At 34.4% G+C, this 21,654-nt stretch overlaps 4 protein-coding genes across 4 annotated transcripts; 2 read left to right on the forward strand and 2 right to left on the reverse strand.

Annotated features, from left to right (window-relative positions):
* Positions 1-480: 480 nt before the first annotated feature.
* On the reverse strand, positions 481-825 carry LOC139842273 (metalloendoproteinase 5-MMP-like). The gene has a single exon (XM_071832434.1). It carries the CDS (start codon positions 823-825, stop codon positions 481-483), a length of 345 nt encoding a protein of 114 aa, XP_071688535.1.
* A 5,773-nt stretch (positions 826-6,598) lies between these two features.
* LOC139842274 (uncharacterized) lies at positions 6,599-9,483 on the forward strand. The gene is made up of 3 exons (XM_071832435.1): positions 6,599-6,632; positions 6,975-7,397; positions 7,616-9,483. The coding sequence occupies exons 1-3, from the start codon at positions 6,599-6,601 to the stop codon at positions 9,481-9,483; spliced, it is 2,325 nt and encodes a 774-aa protein (XP_071688536.1).
* A 643-nt stretch (positions 9,484-10,126) lies between these two features.
* Positions 10,127-11,019, forward strand: LOC139842275 (putative pentatricopeptide repeat-containing protein At1g69350, mitochondrial). The gene is made up of 2 exons (XM_071832436.1): positions 10,127-10,905; positions 11,016-11,019. Exons 1-2 carry the CDS (start codon positions 10,127-10,129, stop codon positions 11,017-11,019), a joined length of 783 nt encoding a protein of 260 aa, XP_071688537.1.
* On the reverse strand, positions 10,864-13,141 carry LOC139842276 (pentatricopeptide repeat-containing protein At2g03380, mitochondrial-like). Its single transcript, XM_071832437.1, has one exon. The coding sequence runs from the start codon at positions 13,139-13,141 to the stop codon at positions 11,093-11,095; it is 2,049 nt and encodes a 682-aa protein (XP_071688538.1). The 3' UTR covers positions 10,864-11,092.
* Positions 13,142-21,654: the final 8,513 nt, after the last annotated feature.

Here is a 21,654-nt window from a genome sequence, read left to right on the forward strand (position 1 = left end):
TGTAAGGACAAATATACTTACAAAAGTTATAGAACATTAAAAAAGTTGCACCATCATATAACCAAATAAAAATATAGAGTGCAAAGTCTAAATAGGTTAAAAAACATATTTTTTTTAACCTTTTGTTAGAAAGATAAATGACGTACAAATAATTATTAACAACAAAAAATCCTTACAAATATATTTATACATTTTATATTATTTTTATTTCTCTATAGTTTTTACCCCACTATTACTTTAATCAATAATAATCAATAATGATGTGGATTTGTATCTGGTTAGGTATGGAGTGAGAAATATTGTTAGGTGAGGGTTGTTTATTGATTTGATCAACAGTCTAAAAAGCATTATAAAAGGGACAATTTTTTAATAGTAACACACTTATTTATTTTATTCTAGTTTAATTGAAAAACCATACACACAAACAATTTCAAAATGATAACATGAGTTCCTACTCATATATCATCATTCTTAACTTACTCATACTTGATGTGTTTGATAATCAGATACTTCGCAACGAGGCTTCATCATTTGTGAAACTGTAGGCCCGTCTAGTTTCCCGGTGACGTTGATTTGGTAACGTTTGAGGGCAGCCTCTAGCTCTTCATCAAAATAGTTTTCTTGGTCGTTAGGTGCGAAACAGTAATTTAGGTATCCGAAACGGGCTAAGTATTGTCTGAGATTATCGAGACCTTGAGATTTGGTACCCTTTTCAGCACCTTCAAGGTGTTTGATGAACACAAAAGGTGAGGATTTTTTGTCATTGCCAACAACAAGAACAAAGAAGATGAACAAAAAGGGTAACATAGAAAATTTAACTGCCATTATATTATCAAATGTGTTTTTGTTTTTTGGTTAATTGTGAATCCGTGAAAAGCTATTATTGGGTATTTATAGGATGGATGAACGTATTGTTGGAATGATCGAAAACACTTTTTTTTTTAGATTGATCCAAAACACTTTTGCCCATAGATTAATCATTGCAATAACAACATATACTTACTCCTATTTTTCGACGGATGCAAAAATAATCCCTAAAGTGATTTTCTAATAACTCTCTCTCTCTCGCGATTGTGGCGGGAATGGCGGCTACGTCATTTTTGCCCTAATTTCTTCAGATTGACTCCATTTTCATCAATTTCTTCAAAATTAATTCGTAGATTAGCATCTATTACATTTTCCGCTGCTTGTATCTTTGTTCGTTTGTTAGTAAATCGACAAATTAGCCATGAATCAAACTAAACGATCATCGAGAAGGAAGGTCAAGATGCCGAACAAATTCGATGATTCAATTCTAATGTTTGCTAGTAGGAATAAGAATCGATCGTCGGCAAAGGAGATTATTGCAGAAAACTCTACTGATTTTGATATTTTGGATGAAGTAGTATCTGAAGGTGATTGTGTGAGTGGTAGCCAGAGTCTGAATGAGGAGAAATAACAGGTTAATGGAGTAAGCTGTGTGAATATGGAGAACACTTCTGCTAATTCGGATAAGGCTATTAATGACGAAGATGTTCCTCTTGTGTCTGTAAGTAGCCCTATTTTGAATAAGGAGAAATCTAATTCTGCTGTGAATGATAATCATGTTAAAATGTCATATGCGTATGCTGTTAATCATGATAATGAAACGATTGTGAAATCTCTGAATTACATGTTCCACCTTGTGCTGATAAGGATGGCAATGAATTTGTCATTTTTGATGAAGAATTAGTGAATGAAGGTAGTTTTAAATGGAAAACAACTGCTTGTGGTTATATGATTGGGAGCTCCATGTCTCTTAGGGCTTTACAATATAATCTTAGAAGAATGTGGGGTAAGTTTGGGTTAAGAGATATTATGATGGATAGTAAGCAGGTTTGCTATTTCACTTTCAATAATGAGGAAGGTATGAATAGAGTTATTGAGAGTAGTCCCTGGATGGTGAATGGTAAACCTTTACTTGTGTGTAATTGGGATCCTGAGATGACTCTGGAGAAGATTGACCCATGTAAGGTGCCTGTTTGGGTTAAACTGTTAAATGTCCCCTTGGAGGCTTGGAGTGTTAAAGGTATAAGTACCATAGCTAGCAGAATTGGTAAGCCTATTCTCATGGATACAGTAACAGCTGGTATGTGTCATAATGGCAAGGGTAGACTTGGCTATGCTAGGGTTATGGTGGAATTGGATGCAAGCAAAGGCTGTGTGGATGTGGTGGATATCCACTATAATGATGCTATTCAGAATGTTAAAAATGTTAAGCAAGTTAAAGTTGAATACTCTTGGAAGCCTAGTGTCTGTTCTCATTGTGCTGTGTTTGGGCATGGGCATAATGAGTGTGTGAAATGACCTAGGACTGAAGATGAATTGAGAGCAAAAGAAGTTAATCAGAATGGTGATGGTTTTAAAGAAGTTAGATATAATAAGAAGTATGAGGCACCAAAGAAAGTTGAGAATAAAAACAAAGGTCATATGGAATTCAGGCCAAAGAAAGTTCAAAATAATCAAAATGTTGAGCAGAATGGAAGCAATGGTCAACAATCTGGGAATAATAGATTTTCTGTTTTAGCTGAGAATCTGGATGAATTAATGATGGACCCATTGATTGACAAGAGATTGATTGTGGATGAATACATAAAGCAGAAAAAGCAGCCTTCAGCTGAGGTGACAGAATCATGGTCTTATGAAATGGTCAAATATTTTCAACTTCAATGGGAAGATATGGTTAGAGGGAAAGGCATTAGCTCTGATGATGAAGATGTATTGGAGATAAATGATGAATTTCAAGCTTTGAATAAAGATGTATTGAGGGGTGGAGACCCTTAATTTTGATATGATATCTGGTTATCCTGATTATAAGTTGCTATGTTAGAACTTAAAGTAGCAGCTTGGAATATTAGGGGTGCTAATAGTATAGATAAGCAGAATGAAATTAGGAATTTAATTAGAGATGAACATCTTTGTATTTGTGCTGTCTTAGAGACTCATTTGAAAACTAAGACAGTGAATGGAGTTAGTAATTATATTTTTCAGGATTGGGAATGGGTGTCAAATGTTAAGTATAGCCAAAATAGTTGTAGAATGGTTATTGGATGGGATACAAATAAAGTTAGAGTTATGATTTTACATGTGACTAAGCAGGTTGTATTTTGTCAAGTGGAAAATGTGTTTGATAGAACTAAGTTTTTTTGTAGTATTGTTTATGCCAACAACTATGGTGGTGAAAGGAGAAAATTGTGGGCTGAGTTAAATGGGCAAAAAGCTATAACTGGTAGTAACCCTTGGATTGTAATGGGAGATTTCAATATAACTTTGAAGGTTAATGAGCATAGTGCAGGGGGGTCACATATGACTGATGAAATGATAGAGTTTCAAAGTTGTGTTAACAATATTGAGGAAGATGATTTATGCAGTTCTGGTTTCCATTATACATGGACTAAATCCCTTCAAAACCCTAATTGTAATGTGCTGAAGAAGTTGGATAGAGTATTGGCTAATGAAGGCTTTATTGATGCATTTAGTACAGCTCATGTCATATTTCAACCATACATTATTTCAGATCACAGCCCTGCTATATTGATTATTCCTGATGGAATTGTTAGTAAGCCAAAATCATTCAGGTTCATGAATTATATAGCTGATAAGCCTGAATTCTTAAAGGTGGTTGAAAATGGCTGGAAAGTGGATGTTACTGGTACTCCAATGTTCAGGGTGGTTAAGAAACTTAAAAGCTTGAAGAAAGATTTGAATAGAATTAACTGGCAGAATGGTAATATTTTCTCAAAAGTCAAGGATCTTAAAAGTAAATTGAAGATGATTCAGGCTGAAGTTGATAAAAACCCACATGATCCAAGAATTAAAGCTGAAGCTGTGAGTACCCTGAATGAATATAAAGAGGCTACTAAAGATGAAATGAAAATTCTGCAGCAGAAAGTTAGGTTAAAATGGCTGGAGGATGGGGATAAAAATTCCAAATTTTTTCATGGTATATTGAAAGCAAGAAAGAGTAAAGGGAGAGTTGAAAGCATATGTAATGAAAATGATCAAAGATTCTTTGGTACAGGTGTTGCTGATCAATTTGTTAATCATTTCCAGAACTTTTTGGGTAACCCTAGTAATACTCAATCAATGGAGAACATTGGGGAGATTTTTTCTAATGTATTGAGTGAAGCAGAAGCAAATGAAATGGTGAATGAGGTTACTGTTGATGAAATTAAAGAAGCAATTTTTGATATTGATAGTAACAAGGCTTCTGGGCCTGATGGATATACTGCAGGGTTTTTTAAGAAGGCTTGGCCTATTATTGGTGATGAGATCTGCCAGGCTATTAAAGATTTTTTTAAGTCTGGAAGATTATTGAGAGAGATCAATGCAACATTGCTAGCCTTAATTCCAAAAGTTGATACTCCCAATAAAGTGTCTGAATTCAGACCTATTGCATCTCTTCTCTACCCCTTACAAAGCATGTGGTCTCATGCCACTTGTCACACAACCATTCACACACTCTCTCTCCTTCTCCACATGGCACACAACCACTGGTTGAAACTTTCCTGCCTGGCACTACATTTGTTCAGCCACGTATCACTATTATTGAATACAAAAAAAACACGGAAACCGCTACCCTAATTCAAACTTTAAAACCGTTTCACCTATCATCTTTCTCGCCAGCGTCCACCATCGCTACCATCCACCGCGATTTTACCCTTCGCCGCCATTGCCACCGTCGCCACTATCTCCGATGCAACAACTGAGGGCTTTTGTCAATCGTCGTACATCTCTCGCTGTTACTCTGAATTACTAAAATATATATAATTCGATTCATCACCGTTATTAGTGGATTTAATATTGGTATCCCTTTTTCTAGGGTTTGGTTACTTCGTGGCGTTAGCAAAGAACGACCTCCAGAGCGGCTTGATTTCTTCAGTTGGATTGTTGAGGTATATATTCGAGTTCTAGATTTGTATTGATAGATCTGGTGTGTTGTCAATTTGTATATGCGATTCATCACCCGACTGAATTTCGTTTATATTTGATTGTTCATGTTGATTTCTCTTAATCCTCTACTGTACTTCTTTTCTATTTGATTGTTGTTGTGTAATTAGGTATCATATCATATAGTAATAAGTATACGCATTTAGCGCTTAATTCAAGTTATTGTTGATGTTATTTGTGTAGGCAACAGTTTTAAATCGGCTTCATATGTATCTCAGCCATGTGTTACAGGTTTCCGTTATGGAGTATTATAATCTTTTATTTACCAATAGTTGAATTTGGTTATTTTGTTTTAACGATATGTTCATACTTAGGTTCAGTTCAAGCTGCAACAGATTTTTGTCTTCATAAATGACGTTGGATGTTATTGTTTTAACAATGCAGCTGCACGCGCAAAAGTCAGTTTTCGTTCATGAAGTACAATTTCCAATTCATTTGCTCAGTATTTATCACTTCCAGCTTATTTATCATATATATGTATAGATACTGCACACACTCTATAAGTGTTGTTTATCATATTAATTTTCATACCATGAACAAGATCTGACCTGAAGGTAAGTAATCACCCAAAATATTGTGGCTAATTCACTAGGCAATGCATCCAGAACCTACAACAAACGGTTGCCATTAGGTAAGATATCACAATAATATGAATATGATTTTATGAAAGAATCTGGCCAAAACTACAGTTGAACTTATATTTAACATCACAATCATCAGACTCCTAAGACTGCAGGCTCATGATGTGCTGATGTTTTCTTGCTGCTGAGAATGGTGGTTCTTTTGGGTTCTTCAGTAGCCTTTGTCATTATCAGCCATATCCAACTTCTTAAGGAGAAAACTAAAGTTAAGGTTAGTTATATAACTCAACCAAAATTCATGAAACTTCTATAATTTTAGTATACCAAGGTTTCTTCATTTATTGTTATTAGAGTGTATTAAGATATATGTATTGATGGCAACATGGGTGGGTTGACGGTTGTTTAAGTTGCAAAATTTGTCACTAATCTCTCTGACAATGTTTTTCCATCGAGGCCTTAATGTTTCCGTATCTTTGAACAAGGTGCTAGAGATGTTGCCTTTTCCGGTATCAATGAGATTAATGGTAAGTAGTTACTGACCTAGCGGGGTGGTTCGGATAGTGGCTCAAAACAAGTTATACTTAATCTGTACGAACCCTTTGCGTTATACACTGCAATTTGGAATTTTGACATATCTACCTTTTCATTGACGTTGGATCAGGTGGAATCCGTCATTGACCTTGAGAGGGATAAAATGAAGAACACCTGAGAATCTACCTACTATCTGGTTTGATGTAAGTTCTACTGGCCCGATTTGTCATTTGCTTCATTAATACTCAGTTTGGAAATCTCAATGGTATATGTTACATTACTTCTGACTATTTATTAGCACACTTTATATATTATATACTTATATTTTTTTAATGGATTTGGTGCTGTTTGAATTTTTAAGTTAAACTGGGCATAATTTGTTACGTAAATCAAATGTGAATGTTTCTAAGCAAGGAAATCACAAAGAAAATGCTCACGGACTACATAGAATAAGCTTGGTGACATATACCTAAGGAAATAAACTTAATGACAAGATTGAAGATTTTTTATTTTCATTGATGTATACTCTGACTATTGAAAGTCATGGTGCAAGTTTTGCTCTTTCGTATAATGCATCTCTTATATTTTTTCATCTTTTTTTTTTTTTTTGAGAAGTCATGGTGCAAGAGTTTTATAATGCTCACCAAATCATAATTTATTTTCTCTTTTTTTTTCTAAGCCTATCTCATCCTTGATGTTTTTGTTGATTTATATTATCTCCTTTGTTTATTATCGAAACCCTAATTCAGTTGTTAATCTCTTAACCCACAAATTCGGGATGACGCTGATTTTTTGATTTTACATATTAGGTTTTTTTCTGTCAACGCCGACTTTGAATCCGTAGATCGAATATATGTTGTTGTTGTTGCTGTTTCTTGTTGTTCTGTACTGCAGGTCACCAACAATGGACCTTTAATGATGATATTTTGACATGTTGCAGTCAACTTTATATTAATGTGGTTATCAATCTTGTTGGTAGTTTGTTAAGGTATAATTGTGAGGTGATCCCAGCTTCTAAAAACAGTCACAAGAGGTACAAGTTCAATGGTGCAAAGGATCCTGATTTTTACTCTCTATTTTTGACTGTTATGTTGACTCCAAATAGTCAACGGGTTATTTTCTTGAAGTGTAATACTGGTGATGAGCTTATTATATTCTGGAGTTGCCTTCATATCCAAACTGGAGTTCGGGTCATTTTTAATACGGGTGTTACCATTGGGTCAAAGTCTACATGCTGCTATTCTTTTTGTTTGACTTCAATAAGTCAAAGGTTTAATCTTATGCTACTAGATGGTGTGGGTATGAAAGTAAAGACCTGTTTGTTGATTATTATGGATGAGATTGGGAGTACACTTGCTAAATATTATATGGTCATTTTGTAGTTATCGTCATTTTGTACTCTCTTTATCATACCGTTAATTGATATAACATATACGTTTTTAGTTTATTTGATTAAGATTCGCCGTGCAACGCACGGGCTCTTAAAGGCTAGTGTTGTAATGTTTTGTATAAGACTATTAGCAAAATTATTACAGCAAGGATTAAAAATGGGCTGAATAAACTGGTGAGCTTGAATCAAAGTGCTTTTGTTCCTGGAAGAGCAATTCAAGATAATATTCTTATTACTCAAGAACTTTTGAAGGGTTATGGTAGAATCAATGGGCCTAAGAGGTGTGCAATGAAAATAGACATTCAAAAGGCTTATGATACTGTAAGTTGGAGCTTCTTGAGGAATATCTTAGGCAAATTTGGTTTCCATGTAAAAATGATTGGTTGGATAATGACTTGTATATCCACTGCATCATTTTCTGTTTATGTGAATGGTGATATAAATGGTTTTTTTAAAGGGGGTAGAGGGTTGAGGCAAGGAGATCCCATGTCACCATATTTGTTCACTTTGGTAATGGAGGTGTTGAATCTGATAATTATAAAACATGTACAGATGTCAAAGGAGTTCAAATATCACTATAGGTGTAAGTTGGTTAAGTTGACTCATATCTGCTTTGCAGATGATCTGTTAATGTTCTGTAAAGGGGATGTGAAGTCTGTTGAGGTTATCAAGAAAGGGCTTGAGGAGTTTAGTGCTATCTCTGGTTTATTTCCAAATTTACACAAAAGCACAATATTTTTTGGCAGTGTTGATCAGGGTGTCAAAAAAGCTATTTTGAATATTCTTCCATTTAATGTGGGGAGCCTTCCTATGAAATATTTAGGGGTTCCACTGATTGCTAAAAGATTGGGGGTTGGTGACTACAAACACTTGGTTGATAAAGTCAATGAAAAGGTTCATTGCTGGAGGAATAAATGGCTTTCATATGCAGGAAGGCTTCAATTGATTACATCTGTGCTGGCATCAATGCAAGTATATTGGGCATCAGTATACTCTATACCTCAGACTGTTATCAAAGATATTGAAAGGTTGATGAAGGATTTCCTATGGGACAGCAGTCAATCGGGTAAAGGTAAAGCAAAGGTTGCATGGAAGGTTATTTGCAGGCCTAAATCTCAAGGTGGTTTGGGTTTAAGACCAATTAAGGAGTGGAATGATGTATTACTTATGAAACAAGTCTGGAAGATCATTACTAAAAAAGTTTCAATCTGGTGGCAATGGGTTAATTTGGTGAAGTTAAAAGGGGTTGAATTTTGGGATATAGGGTATCAGTCAAATGATAGTTGGGGTTGGAGACATATGTTAAGATTAAGGGATATTATGAAGCCTCATGTTCATATTGATACTAATGGTGAATTCTGGTGGAGAACTAGTAACAATAAACTGAAGCCTTACTCTTCTAACCTAGTGTGGAAAGATCTAAGGGACAATGTTGCTAAGGTGGAATGGTATCATGTTGTATGGTACCCACAAATCACCCCAAAACATGCCTTTATAAGTTGGTTAGCTGTGCAACAGAGACTGCTTACCCAAGACAGGCTTATGAAATGGTATCCTCATGAGGTATTCAAGTGTAATTTCTGTGGTAAACATGAAGATTCTCATTCACACTTGTTTTTTAAATGTGAATTTGCAAGTCAAGTTTGGGAAAAAACAAAGAGCTTGATTGTGTATAAAGGACTGCACAATGATCTATTGAGTATTGTTCATGATTTTGCTAAGTACACTGCAGTTAAGGACATCATAAATATTTCAAATAAAATTGCAATTGCAGCAGCTGTTTATTTTGTGTGGATGGAAAGGAATAGAAGACAGTTTATGAAGCTGATGAAATCTGTTGATGAAGTGTTTCAGGATATCAGAGAATATATTCGAGTTAAATTGGTGAGCATTAAGGTTAGAAGTACTTCAAATGTTCATCAGATAGCAAGTCTTTGTGATTTGGTAATTGTAGGCAATAGTCTTCAATTGATGCAAGTGTATTGTATTTTGCTGTATGCTGCCTTTGGGTAGTTGTTGGTCTTTTGTATTTGGGTAAGGATATACACTGCCCCATCTTGTATTTGGTTCAATTTTAATATATTCTTGCAGTTGAAAAATAACAACATATATTTTTATTAACTTTTATAGAACGAATAGAACGGATTAGTGATTTCTTTATGAAATTATTTCCAAAGTTATAGTAACAAATAGTAATTTCTTTTTGTTTTCTTGTAATTTTCGTTCATGCCTTTAATTTGGGTATTTCAAATATTTATATGAAATAATTTGATGGAATTAAATTTGGAGGCGTTGAAATGAGGTTGTAGATCTGTTTTACAGATATAAAATCATAAAAAATTAGCTCCTTTTTTGATTTCGTTTCTAACTTTAATAAATAAAATAAAATGACATGGAAATGATCGTTGACATATGTAATTTACAACTCATCATAAATAATAAATTAAAAATGACTCATGTCAAATATTACCTAAATTGCAACCATTTTGCAATCATACCCTTTTTAAACACCAAATCGAAATCAAAGTTCTTTATGAGCAAATGAAAAAGTGATATTCCCTTTATCCGGAAATTGTATCTTTTTGGGCAATTTGCCCAAAGTTTTATACAATTTACTATCTCAAGTGTTGTGTCAGCTTGTGCAAACATAAATTCCATGAATCTTGGAACTCAGATTCATTGTTATGTTATTAGATCAGGTGTTTTAAACGAGTTCGTTTTGAATTCATTAATCGACATGTATGCTAAGTTTGGTTATGTGGATTTAGCGTATAGTATATTCGATAAGCAGCATCGTAAGAGTGTTGTAACATGGAATTCGATGATGTGGGGTTTTTGTAATAATGGTGAATCCATCGAGGCGTTAAATCTTTTCAACGAAATGTGTTTAAATGGTGAAGAAATGGACAATGTAAGTTTCTTGAGTGCGATTCGAGCGTGTTCAGATTTAAGAGATTTAGTAAAGGGAAAATGGATTCATCATAAGCTTATTACAAGTAATATGATGAATGATACATATGTACCAACAGCTTTACTTGATATGTATGCAAAATGTGGCGAATTACAAATGGCTCGAAGCGTTTTTGAAGTGATGTCATACAAAAGTGTTGTGTCATGGAGTGCAATGATTGATGCTTATGGGATGCATGGTTTGGTTGATGATGCTATATTGGTTTATGATATGATGATTGAATCTAATACAAAACCTAATGAAATTACATTTATGAACATTTTATCTGCTTGTAGTCATGCAGGATATGTTGAAAAGGGTAAGTATTATTTCGACTCGATGAAGAAAGATTTTGGGATTGAACCGAAATTAGAACACTTTTCTTGTTTAATCGATCTTTTGAGCCGAGCGGGCCATCTTGATGATGCGTATAGTATCGCTAATTCTATACCGTTTCCACCCAATTCTGGGATTTGGGGTTCTTTGTTAAGTGGTTGTCGAATTCATAGAAGACTGGATATGATCGAATTAATTCAAGAAAAAATTGAAAAGATTAATGACACAGGATATTATACTTTGTTGTCTAATATATCAGCTGAAGGAGAAAATTGGGAACAACTTCAGATTGTGAGATCAATGATGAAAGCGACAGGTCTCAAAAAACTTCAAGGATCAAGCATGGTTCGGACAGGGTGATGCATTAACCAGTTGTACTGTACAACCAGGCAACTTACACAAATCTTTCACCTTCATCAACTCTCTTATATAAGAAACTTGGCTCCATCTTCCATCTGAAGCGTATAAATTCGACACGAGAACATAATACGAAGCATCATTTGGATGCTGGTTAAAAATCCAACTAACTGCAAGTTGACCAAGGTCAAACCTCGAGTGCAAACTGCACCCATGGAGAAATGATCCCAAAAGGGTCACGTCTGGTTGAACCGGCATATCTTTAATGAAACTGAATGCTTCTTCGAGCCTGCCAGAACGAGACAAAAGGTCAACCAAACAAGTGTAATGTTTCATGTTTGGAACAAAACCAAATTCTTGACGCATTAAGTTAAAGAATTTGCATCCTTCAATTGCTCCTGTGTGACTACAAGAAGATAATAATGCTATGAATGTTGTGTCATTAGGATCCAAATTTGCCTTGACCATATCATTAAAAACTGAAATAGAACCATTACAATCTCCTTGCATACCATAAGCATCGATTAACACGTTCCATGAAATCGTGTTCTTCTCGCCCATACCATCAAAAACACGACGAGCGATTTTTAATTCACCACATTTGGCGTAAAAATGCATAAGTGCTGTGTTGATATATACATTATTATCACTCGAAAGCGATCTTTTTGTGGAATACGCGTGAAGAGAAGAACCAATTTGAAGATCACCAACTGAAACAAAACACGAAAGCAGGGTCACTATAGTATATTCATCTGGGCGAAAACCTTCGGATCTCATTCGATGAAATAATCTTGTAACCTCGTACGTAGATCCAATTTGGGCGTACCCGTTAATAATTGAATTCCATGTAACCAAATCTTTGTTTGAAAAGCTCTCGAATAAGTAACGAGCATCTTTAATCATCTCACATTTTGCATACATGTCAATTAGCGCGTTTATCACATTACCATCTTCTAATCCTAGCTTAATCTCATGACAATGTATACCTTTACCTAGTTTTAAACTCCCCATTTGCGCACAAGCGGATATCACACTTGAAATGGTAACCGAATTAGGCATAATATAAAAATACTTCTTATTAGTGAACAATGCAATTGCTTCATGTGGGTAACAATTTTGACTGTACCCGACAATCATAGTTGTCCAAGTGACAAGATCGACACTTGTAAGCTCGTTAAAAGCAGATCGAGCGTCACATATGGATCCACATTTAACATACATGTCTACTAAAGAACTAACTATATGTGAATTGAGATCGACCCCATTCTTTATAATGTAACCATGAACCCACTTCCCTTGATGTAAAGCTCGTAACTTTGTGCAAGCTGAAACAACGCTACCTAACGTATGTTGATTTCCTTCAACTAATCCACTTCTCATTCTATTAAACAACGCTAATGCTTCACCAGCACAACCGTTTTGCACGTACGCAACTATCATAGATGTCCAAGACACAACATCTCTATCAACAATACTATCAAAAACACTTTGTGAACATATAAGATCGCCACATTTAGCGTACATATCTACAAGACTAGTCAAAACAAAACCGTCCCGACAACCAGCCTTCACAATATCACAATGCACTTTCTTCCCTTCATTTATATCTCGCAATTCTGTACATGCCTTTACTACAATCGAAAACACGATGTTATCATATTCGTCTAGACTTTTGCTCATACTCTTGTAGAACCTAAGAGTGTCAAAATGTAAATCATTTATAAAATACCACCTAATCATCACTTTATATGAAAACATATTTGGGTGAGGCATTTGATCGAACACCAAGCGTGCGCTTTTCATGTCCCCAAACGATCCGTATATACTTACAAGTTTCGTTTGCAAACTTTGTTGGTTTGATTGGCCTTCTACTATAAGCAAAGAATGTAACTCCTTGAGTGAATTCAAGTTTCTGCATGAACCCAACAGGAAATATAGTGGGTCTGATGAGATTGAATTGAAGTAAGCTACGGTGGGGTCAAGAGTTTGATGATTTGTTAATGAGTTTAGAGTTCTGTAATAAATCATGGATTTGGAAGGATGGAAACATGATTTTAATAAAGTTTTATACTTCATCATATTAATATTATTTTGGTTTGATTGCTTTGTTGCGTTTGGCGGGCACCAAACTCTTGAATTTGCTCCTCGCCTTTTTGATATAATTCTTAATGAGATCACAAGAAGAGGGTTCAATCTAGATGATCCAAACTTACTGCTACCGGTAAAGGAGGAGGAAGAGGAATGATTTTAGAATATTTTGTATTTCTGGATGTATGTACTCTGTTTTAATACCACCGGCCATCGGGCTAAGTGTTATTATCGCGATTAGTTGCCAAGTAATTAAGAACTTGCGATTAGTTGCCAATCCCCAATACGATCCTTGGAGTTTCCTTTTTTTTTTTTTTTTTTTGGAACAGCCAAAAATTTATTAAAAGCAACGAGCTAGCCTATTAAATAGCTAGGAAAGACTCGGACCGAATTACAGAGGCTTAAGGCGCCAATCATTCCAATTTACATTCTTTTTACCTTTACTTCTATACCAATTATACGAAAATAAACAAGTAGAATCAAATAAAATACATCTTTTTATCGAACGAGCATCAAACAGTTGACTATTCACGAATCTCCATATGTTCCAAACTATGGAAGCAATAATGACATATAACCTGGTCTTAGTGTCTTCGGTCTCTCGCCAATCTTCGAACCAAGCTATCCAATTTGTCCAATCAGAAAACTGGGGTAACGACATCCCAATCCAAATCCGCACCCTTCTCCATAGATCCAAAGCCAAATCGCATTCAAACATTAAGTGATGTACTGATTCGATGAAGGAATTACACGACACACATTGTAACTACTCGATTTCCAACCCCCGACTTAATAAATTAAGACGAGTAGGTAATCTTTCGAGTGCCAACCTTCAAATAAAAATGTTGATCTTTCTGGGAACTTGTTTAATCCACATGGAATACATATTAGCAGACGGCAACACATGCTCATCAATATGCGATCTAGTATTTCGTACCAAGTAACCAACATCGTCCGACAAGGACCACACCCAACGATCACAGCCTTCCCCGAGCACGACATGATCAAGCCGCGAGCATAGATCACTTACCGCAGCTTCATTACGAGCACCAATATTGGACCTATTCCATTCCCATATCCACGAACCATTAGTTGCGAGCTTGCAATTGTCATTAGATTCTAACCGATATAGGCGACTATACTTTTCTTTTAACGTACTGTCGCCTAACCAATTGTCTTTCCAAAACCTTACGTTAGAGCCATTACCAATTTTTACTCGTAAAACATCTAGCGGTAAAGAACCTGCCACTTTTGCTTTGCAAAAAGAAGACACAATAGATGGCCAAATTCCACCACCTTTTATACCATTTTCGAGCCCACCAGAATTGCCATAAATGGCTTTGATAATTCTCGACCATAAGCAATCCGGATTTGAAACCAGCCGCCATATCCATTTACACATGAGACTAAAATTAAATGAACGTAAACTCCCGATATCTAGGCCTCCTTTTTCACGCGATGCTAAAACTAAGTCCTAACGTATCCAATGCATCTTTTTAGCATCGGACGAACTTCCCCAAAAAAAATGAGCTCTCAAATTTTCAAGCTCATTAATCACAAGCTCTGGGCTTTTAAATAGAGACAAATAATAAATGTCTAGACTTCCCAATACCGCTTTCACTAACGTTAGAAGGCCCCCAATAGAAAGAAGATTCGCTTTCCACCCCGATAACTTTTTAAGGAACCGGTCTTTAAGAGAATCCCAAGACGAAATTCTTTTCATATTAGCTCCCATTGGAAGACCTAAATATTTAAAAGGTAACATTCCTTTGGAGCAACCAAGTTCAAGAACATATTCATCCACCAACGAGTCATGAACACCAATCCCGTATAAATGAGACTTAGCCACATTGATTTTCAAACCCGAAAAACCAAGAAAATCATTAAAAACTTGAAGAGTATTCATTAGAATGTCTTTGTTCCAATCCGATAAAATGACCGCATCATTAGACTGTCTTGGAGTTTCCTACCTAGCGTACGTGTGTGAAAATGAGAGCATTCGATGCCTCTCAAGCATTTTTTTTTTTTAAGTAACCTGTTTTAATCTATATATATCTAATATCTAATATCCAATCTATAACTATATACATCCATAGTATCTTATAAAATGTTAAAAAAGTGATGTCATAAAAAAGCTATTCTCTTTTATAATAAAAAATTAGAAAGAAAAAAAAAGAAAATTTTTGAGACATCTTGATGATATCATTAACATTAATTAATTACATTTAAAAAAATTAATACATTTAAATAATAGATTATTATACGAAGTAATAAAAAGGTTGTTAAATAGGTTAAAAACATACCATAGTTTAAGTTACTTTTATCAGTGATTGTAACACCCCGTTTTTATGACGTAATTGCTTCGGATGTCATATGAAGTTCCAAGGTACGAGATTGACCTTTAATGTAATAAACCTTAATCGAGTTTAACGTAGTATACATCAAAAGGTGAAGGAGGCTGAGAAATGGGGTCTCGTGCTCGCGATGGGGACCCTCGCGCCCGCGATACAACCTCGGAACACCAGGCCTTCTTTCTGCAATGTCGCGCTCGCGACCCTTTGACTCGCGGTCGTGAGATTTAAGGGATTGAACAACTATTTTTTTAGTGCGATATCGCGGTCGCGAAAGTGTGCCTCGCGGTCGGGAAGTTTGAGCCGGAAACTGCATTTAAGTCGTTTTTTAAGGGGGTTTTAAAGGGTGTTTTGGTCCTTTCACTTTGAGGTCGGGTTTTTGGCCACAAAACTGATTCAAGGCTTATCTAGAGCTCATTTCTTATCCATTCAAACACTCCCAATCTTAGAGTGAGAGAGAAGGGTTTCTAGAGAGAGGAAGCTTGAGTAGGTGAAGATGGTGGTGATTCTTGCCCAATTTAGTGTGGATCTTGGTTCTTCTTGGTGTTTCTATCTTCTTGGCTTTGTTTTGGTGCTAAGGTAAACCATATATTTGAATTTTAGTGTTTGGTTCTTGATTTGAGTTAGGGTTTGAGTTAGTGTTGGGTTATAAACCCCATTTCTTATGAAACTGAGAGTTTTGTTTAATGTATTGTGTAAGTAAACCCAATTATTGTGGGTTTAGGGTTTGATGACGAATTTGAAAGTATTTATCATGGTTTGGGTGTTAATCACTAGATTGTAAGTGTGTTGTTGATTTTGATGTTCTTAAGAACATGTTGTGAGTCAAAATGGGTGTTGACCTTGATTTGGAGTCAAACTAAGAATTGAGGCTAGTGTTGGTGTAATAAGTACTTAAGTACTTGGTTTATGTTATGAATTGGTGGATTAAGGCCTAATCACTAGCCATTAGAAATTTTGGGTTGAATTTGACATAAGTCAAAGGAGGTCAAGTGTGATATGGGTCCATATTGCATGTTTTGTAATTTTGGTGTAAGTTAACTTTTAAATGATCACATGGGTAATTTTGTTTCATCAATTAATCAAAGGGTAAAAAATGCTCTCAAGTGAGTTCCCCCCCAATAGCCACCCCCAAAATATTTCAAAAAATTTTGAACCTCCATCTACCTCATCACCATATTCAGCCAACCCTTTACCTCCGGCTGGTCATCCGGATCCGTCAATCCCAATGCCATCTTGTCCACCTCGCACCCCAATAACCCTCGCCTAATATTTCAACAGTGATGATAACTGTGACGACAAAATTTTTGACTAATTTTAAACCAAACTCTCGATACGATTTAATATTTTTTGACACGATAAGAAAAGTCTGTTAGGAGGAGTCTCAAAATTTTTAAACTATTTTCTTGCATTCATTTAACCTTTAACCATTCTCGACGATTCACGAACAATTGTGTGTAAATAAATATGTAAATAAATATGTATATATATGTATATATATATATATATATATATATATATATATATTATACAATTAATAAAAATTAAATATTCAATATATTATATAATTGGAATATATGATATAATTAATAAAATGTAATATATTAAAATTAATTACAAGATTGAATATAATTGTTATATTAATATTATTATCATTACTTTTATTATTATTATAATATTAATATTGGAATTATTAATATTATTATTCTAACATAAAATATATGAAATTTGTTATGTATAAGATGTTATAAAATTATTATTATTAATATTATTATTATCATTAATAATATTAATATTATTATAACTAATCGTTAATAATATTATTAATATCATTATAAAGATCATTATTATTGATATTATTAATATCATCATATTAATATTATTACTCTTATTATTATTAGTATTAGTATTAATCTGATATTATTATCATTAATATTGTTAGTATTTTTATTTGTTATTAATATTTTTATTATTATCAATATTATTATTATTATTAATATACTTATTAATTATTAAAAATTAAGTAAAGATAAATTAACAATCCAAAAATTGTACGAATCAATTATAGATCTTTATCTGTTTAATTCTTTTATTTCCTGAGTGATTCTTCCTGTCTCCTTCTTGTTACACGTCCATATCACTTCTCAATATAAACAAATCCATGAATAATCAGTATTCTATTTCAATTATTCAATTCAATCTATATATTACACAACTGCATTGTGAAAATTAAAAGAGAAATAAAATATTGAACAGCTCGTACCTCTGTTATTCTTCAAATTTTCAAAATCTTGAAATTGTATCAATCGTACAAATCAAATCCCTATCAATATCAATTAATTGTACAAATTTGTTACAGTCCGATTATTTTTTTTCTAATCTTTATTCTGACAGAATATATCATCTGTCGACCCAATCTTAGCTACAAAACAAATTCCAACGAATCTAGGACGGTAATAATATCTCACTTACAGAGTAGATGGCTAGAATCACAAATATAGATAACTGAAATTTGTTATAAGTCGAGATCAATGCACATTACTAAACAAAATTTTGTTACATATCGATATCAAATAATCAAATTTATTCAACTCGTATATATATATATATATATATATATATATATATATATATATATATATATATATATATATATATATATATATATATATATATATATTTTATCTGTACCCGATTGATTCTTCTGTTGATCCAATCGAAGCTACAAAATAAACTGTAATCGAATCTTGTGCTGTATAGATCGTACAAATCTGTTACACTTCGCTTTCTGCTTTATATATTCTTGTTTGTTTCTTCCTGGCTCGAATATTTCTGTCAACATTCTCATTCTGTTCTCTTCTATTATTTTGGTTGTATCCCTTCTGATTGATTCTTCATGTCGACACCTTTCAATATATATCAATAAATCTTATATATATGTATATATACATGGAGTTATGATACAAGCATTCACACAAACCATACCCGATCACCTTTAACTTGAAACCCACATCACATTATACCACTTTCAATTTCTCTTTCTTTCTTTCTTTCTTTGTTTGAACTACCCAACCAAACAGAGGCGAAACTAGGATTTTTTTTACCGGGGGCAAAAAAAAAAAATTATACCGTAGAAATTTTTTTGGACAAAATTTGAAGATTTTGGGGCAAAAGTTGGAGATTTTGGGGCAAAATTTGAAGATTTTGGGGCAAAAGTTGGAGAATTTGGGGCAAAATTTGAAGGTTTTGGGGCAAAATATGTAGGTTTGGGGGCAAAAAAAAATATCCACCGGGGCAAAGTCGAAAAATCCAAAAATTTTACACTGAAAAAAAAAATCCACTGGGGGCGCCCGCCCCCATACCCCCTATCATTTTCGCCTCTGCAACCAAAGTATCACCACCTTCATCAAAAACCACCATACTTGCTACTGCTACGTCTATTTTCTGTTTCAGCCGAAACTACCATCAAACAACCACCTTGCTACGCTTCAACTTCGCCCCTACAACTACTCGTTCTTCATTTTGTTTCTGTTTTTCTGTCAACAGACCCAAACCAAACTATCGTTATTTTTTTCCGTTTTCTGTTTAACCTTCGCAAACAACCAAACAACAACTACCTTCTTGCTACTGCCGCACCTTTCCTATTCTTGTTTCAATCAATTGTTGCAGCTACTACTCGCTATGTTTAGGGGGCTAGCAAGCATATAATAAAGAGGATAGCAAGTGGTAAACAAAAAAGGCAATGAGTGGGAGAAAATGAGTTAATATTTAGTGTAGACACATCGATCCATTAATCAAAAGGATGATATAGTACTCCTTATTAAATAGGTGTTTCATCATGGAATTTATTTATCTCAAGTTGCTTTATACAAAGCTTCAAATAAATTCGGTATACAATGCATGGTGGGACAGATTGTCAAGTACATGGTCGATAAAAGGAATTGCAATTATGGACATGGTGATAACCACTTGGTGATTTAATATTAGAGTGATAGCTATGGAGCCAAGCAAATTACACGCACACACTATACTACCCTTGGTAACTGACTCAGTAAAGAATTTATGGGGATACATGGGCTGATGGTGATATTAATATACATGGATGGTATATTGAAGAGGTACATTAATTGAACTATGCATGTTCTTTATCTATTGGCCGACATTTTACCCCCGCATGCCAAATTATTCGTTATAATAATAGATAGTGTTAATACATAATCACAAAGTAAAGTACCGGGCCCAAAATACTCCACTATCTATTGTTATAACACTATTACACATTTCATATTATTTTTTTTAGAATCACGGTATTAGGTGTAATGGTGGATGAAAAGTTATGGAGTTAAGTAGTAAATAAAATTAAGAGGTTGATGGTTGATGGACACGCAAAGAACCGAAGGTTCCAATTGTTTATTTAAGATACCTAGCGGACCGATTATTATAGATAAAGGGATTTTGCTCATTTATTCTAATATGCTAGTGACAATATGTATTGGTGAATATAATAGTAAATAGGTTGAAGACCCACGATTTCCATTTTTTTACGTAGGCCAAGTAAGGTGATGGTCCGAGATTCAATTTATTTTTCTGTTGAGCCGCATTTTAGAATCATTGGGTCTAAGCTTTTATTTTTTCTGTTGGGCTCATGCTTGTTGGTCCGAGACATATTTAATGGACTAAGAAGATATTAGATAGATGATGATGAAATGAATGATGTTGGTGGCTTCGGTATTAAGATTTAACGACGAGGGGGATGTTTATGAAATGATAATGATACATGATTATGGTAGAGTATAGTGATATACGAAGTTAAGGAAGATCATGATGATGATTTCGAGTCATGGTGTTATGTAAATGATGATGGTGAAATGGGATTTATTTTAAGATAGATAGACGGGTTAAATATAATTACGGTAACAATAATTTCAGAAAAACAAAGATAGATGGATGGTGAACGGTGTTGGTTAATCGAGAGGTCTTGGGTTCGAGCCCGGGCTGAGACAGTTTATTTTCTTTTTGGAGCTTTTCTTGTGAGGTTCGTGAATCTGAGGCCAACCCTGCATTGTTCAATTCCGTCTTATGCATATTTTTACTACAAAATATCGTATCGTGAGTTTATTTGATTCCCTTTTACTCTTTACATTTTTGGGACTGAGAATACATGCGCTATTTTTACAACTGCTTTATTAAATGATTTTGAAATATATTTTTGAACTGTGAATGCATGAAATGCTTTTATAAATATTTGATGAGATAGACACAAGCAAAACATTCCTCGAATGAATTATTATGCAGACAGAAGTTATGTGGATTATTATTAAATTAGTTGGACGTTATAATTGCCACTAATTGTTGTGAATATTTTTCCCTGATTATTATTGCTTGGTAACCTAAGAATTAGAAACGGGTATGACCCTAATTCACGCGAATCCTAAAGGTAGCTACCGGGTTAACACCCCCACCCAGAATATTCAATAGACGGAAGAGCTAGTGGGCGTGGTGTTTAGTACTTCAAAGTTTATATATTATACAGACGAGATGTTCTGTTTATTTTGGGGATATTATTGATGCGCATTATATGTTAAGGTCGATTACCAAGCCAAGCAATGAAAGTAAAGTGAATGTTATGTATCGAGAGAATGATTTTTATACACAGGTTATGTGAATTATTTTTGTGCACGAGATATGTGTACGGTTATTTAAAAATCGCGAGGCAACCTACGGGGGAGAAAATGATACGAACCTACTCTGCTAAGCATTATGAAAAGTGGTTTTGTACACGAGATAGGTGTACTGTATTTGAATCTTGTGGTCTATCAAAATGATGAATTTTACTGTTTATGATAAACCTATGAACTCACCAACCTTTTGGTTGACACTTGAAAGCATGTTTATTCTCAGGTATGAAAGAAATCTTCTGCTGTGCATTTGCTCATTTTAAAGATAATACATGGAGTCCTTCATGGCATATAGAGTTCACTACCTCTTAATGGGACCATCTATTGAAGACTTCGTCCAGATGGATTAGGACGGGTTACTACAATAACGACCAGGTTTACTCACCTCCACCTGACGGCAAAACATTTCCGGGTAGCAACGACG

This window comes from Rutidosis leptorrhynchoides, chromosome 4, assembly GCF_046630445.1.
Source record: "Rutidosis leptorrhynchoides isolate AG116_Rl617_1_P2 chromosome 4, CSIRO_AGI_Rlap_v1, whole genome shotgun sequence".
In the NCBI taxonomy this organism is placed as follows: Eukaryota; Viridiplantae; Streptophyta; class Magnoliopsida; order Asterales; family Asteraceae; genus Rutidosis; species Rutidosis leptorrhynchoides.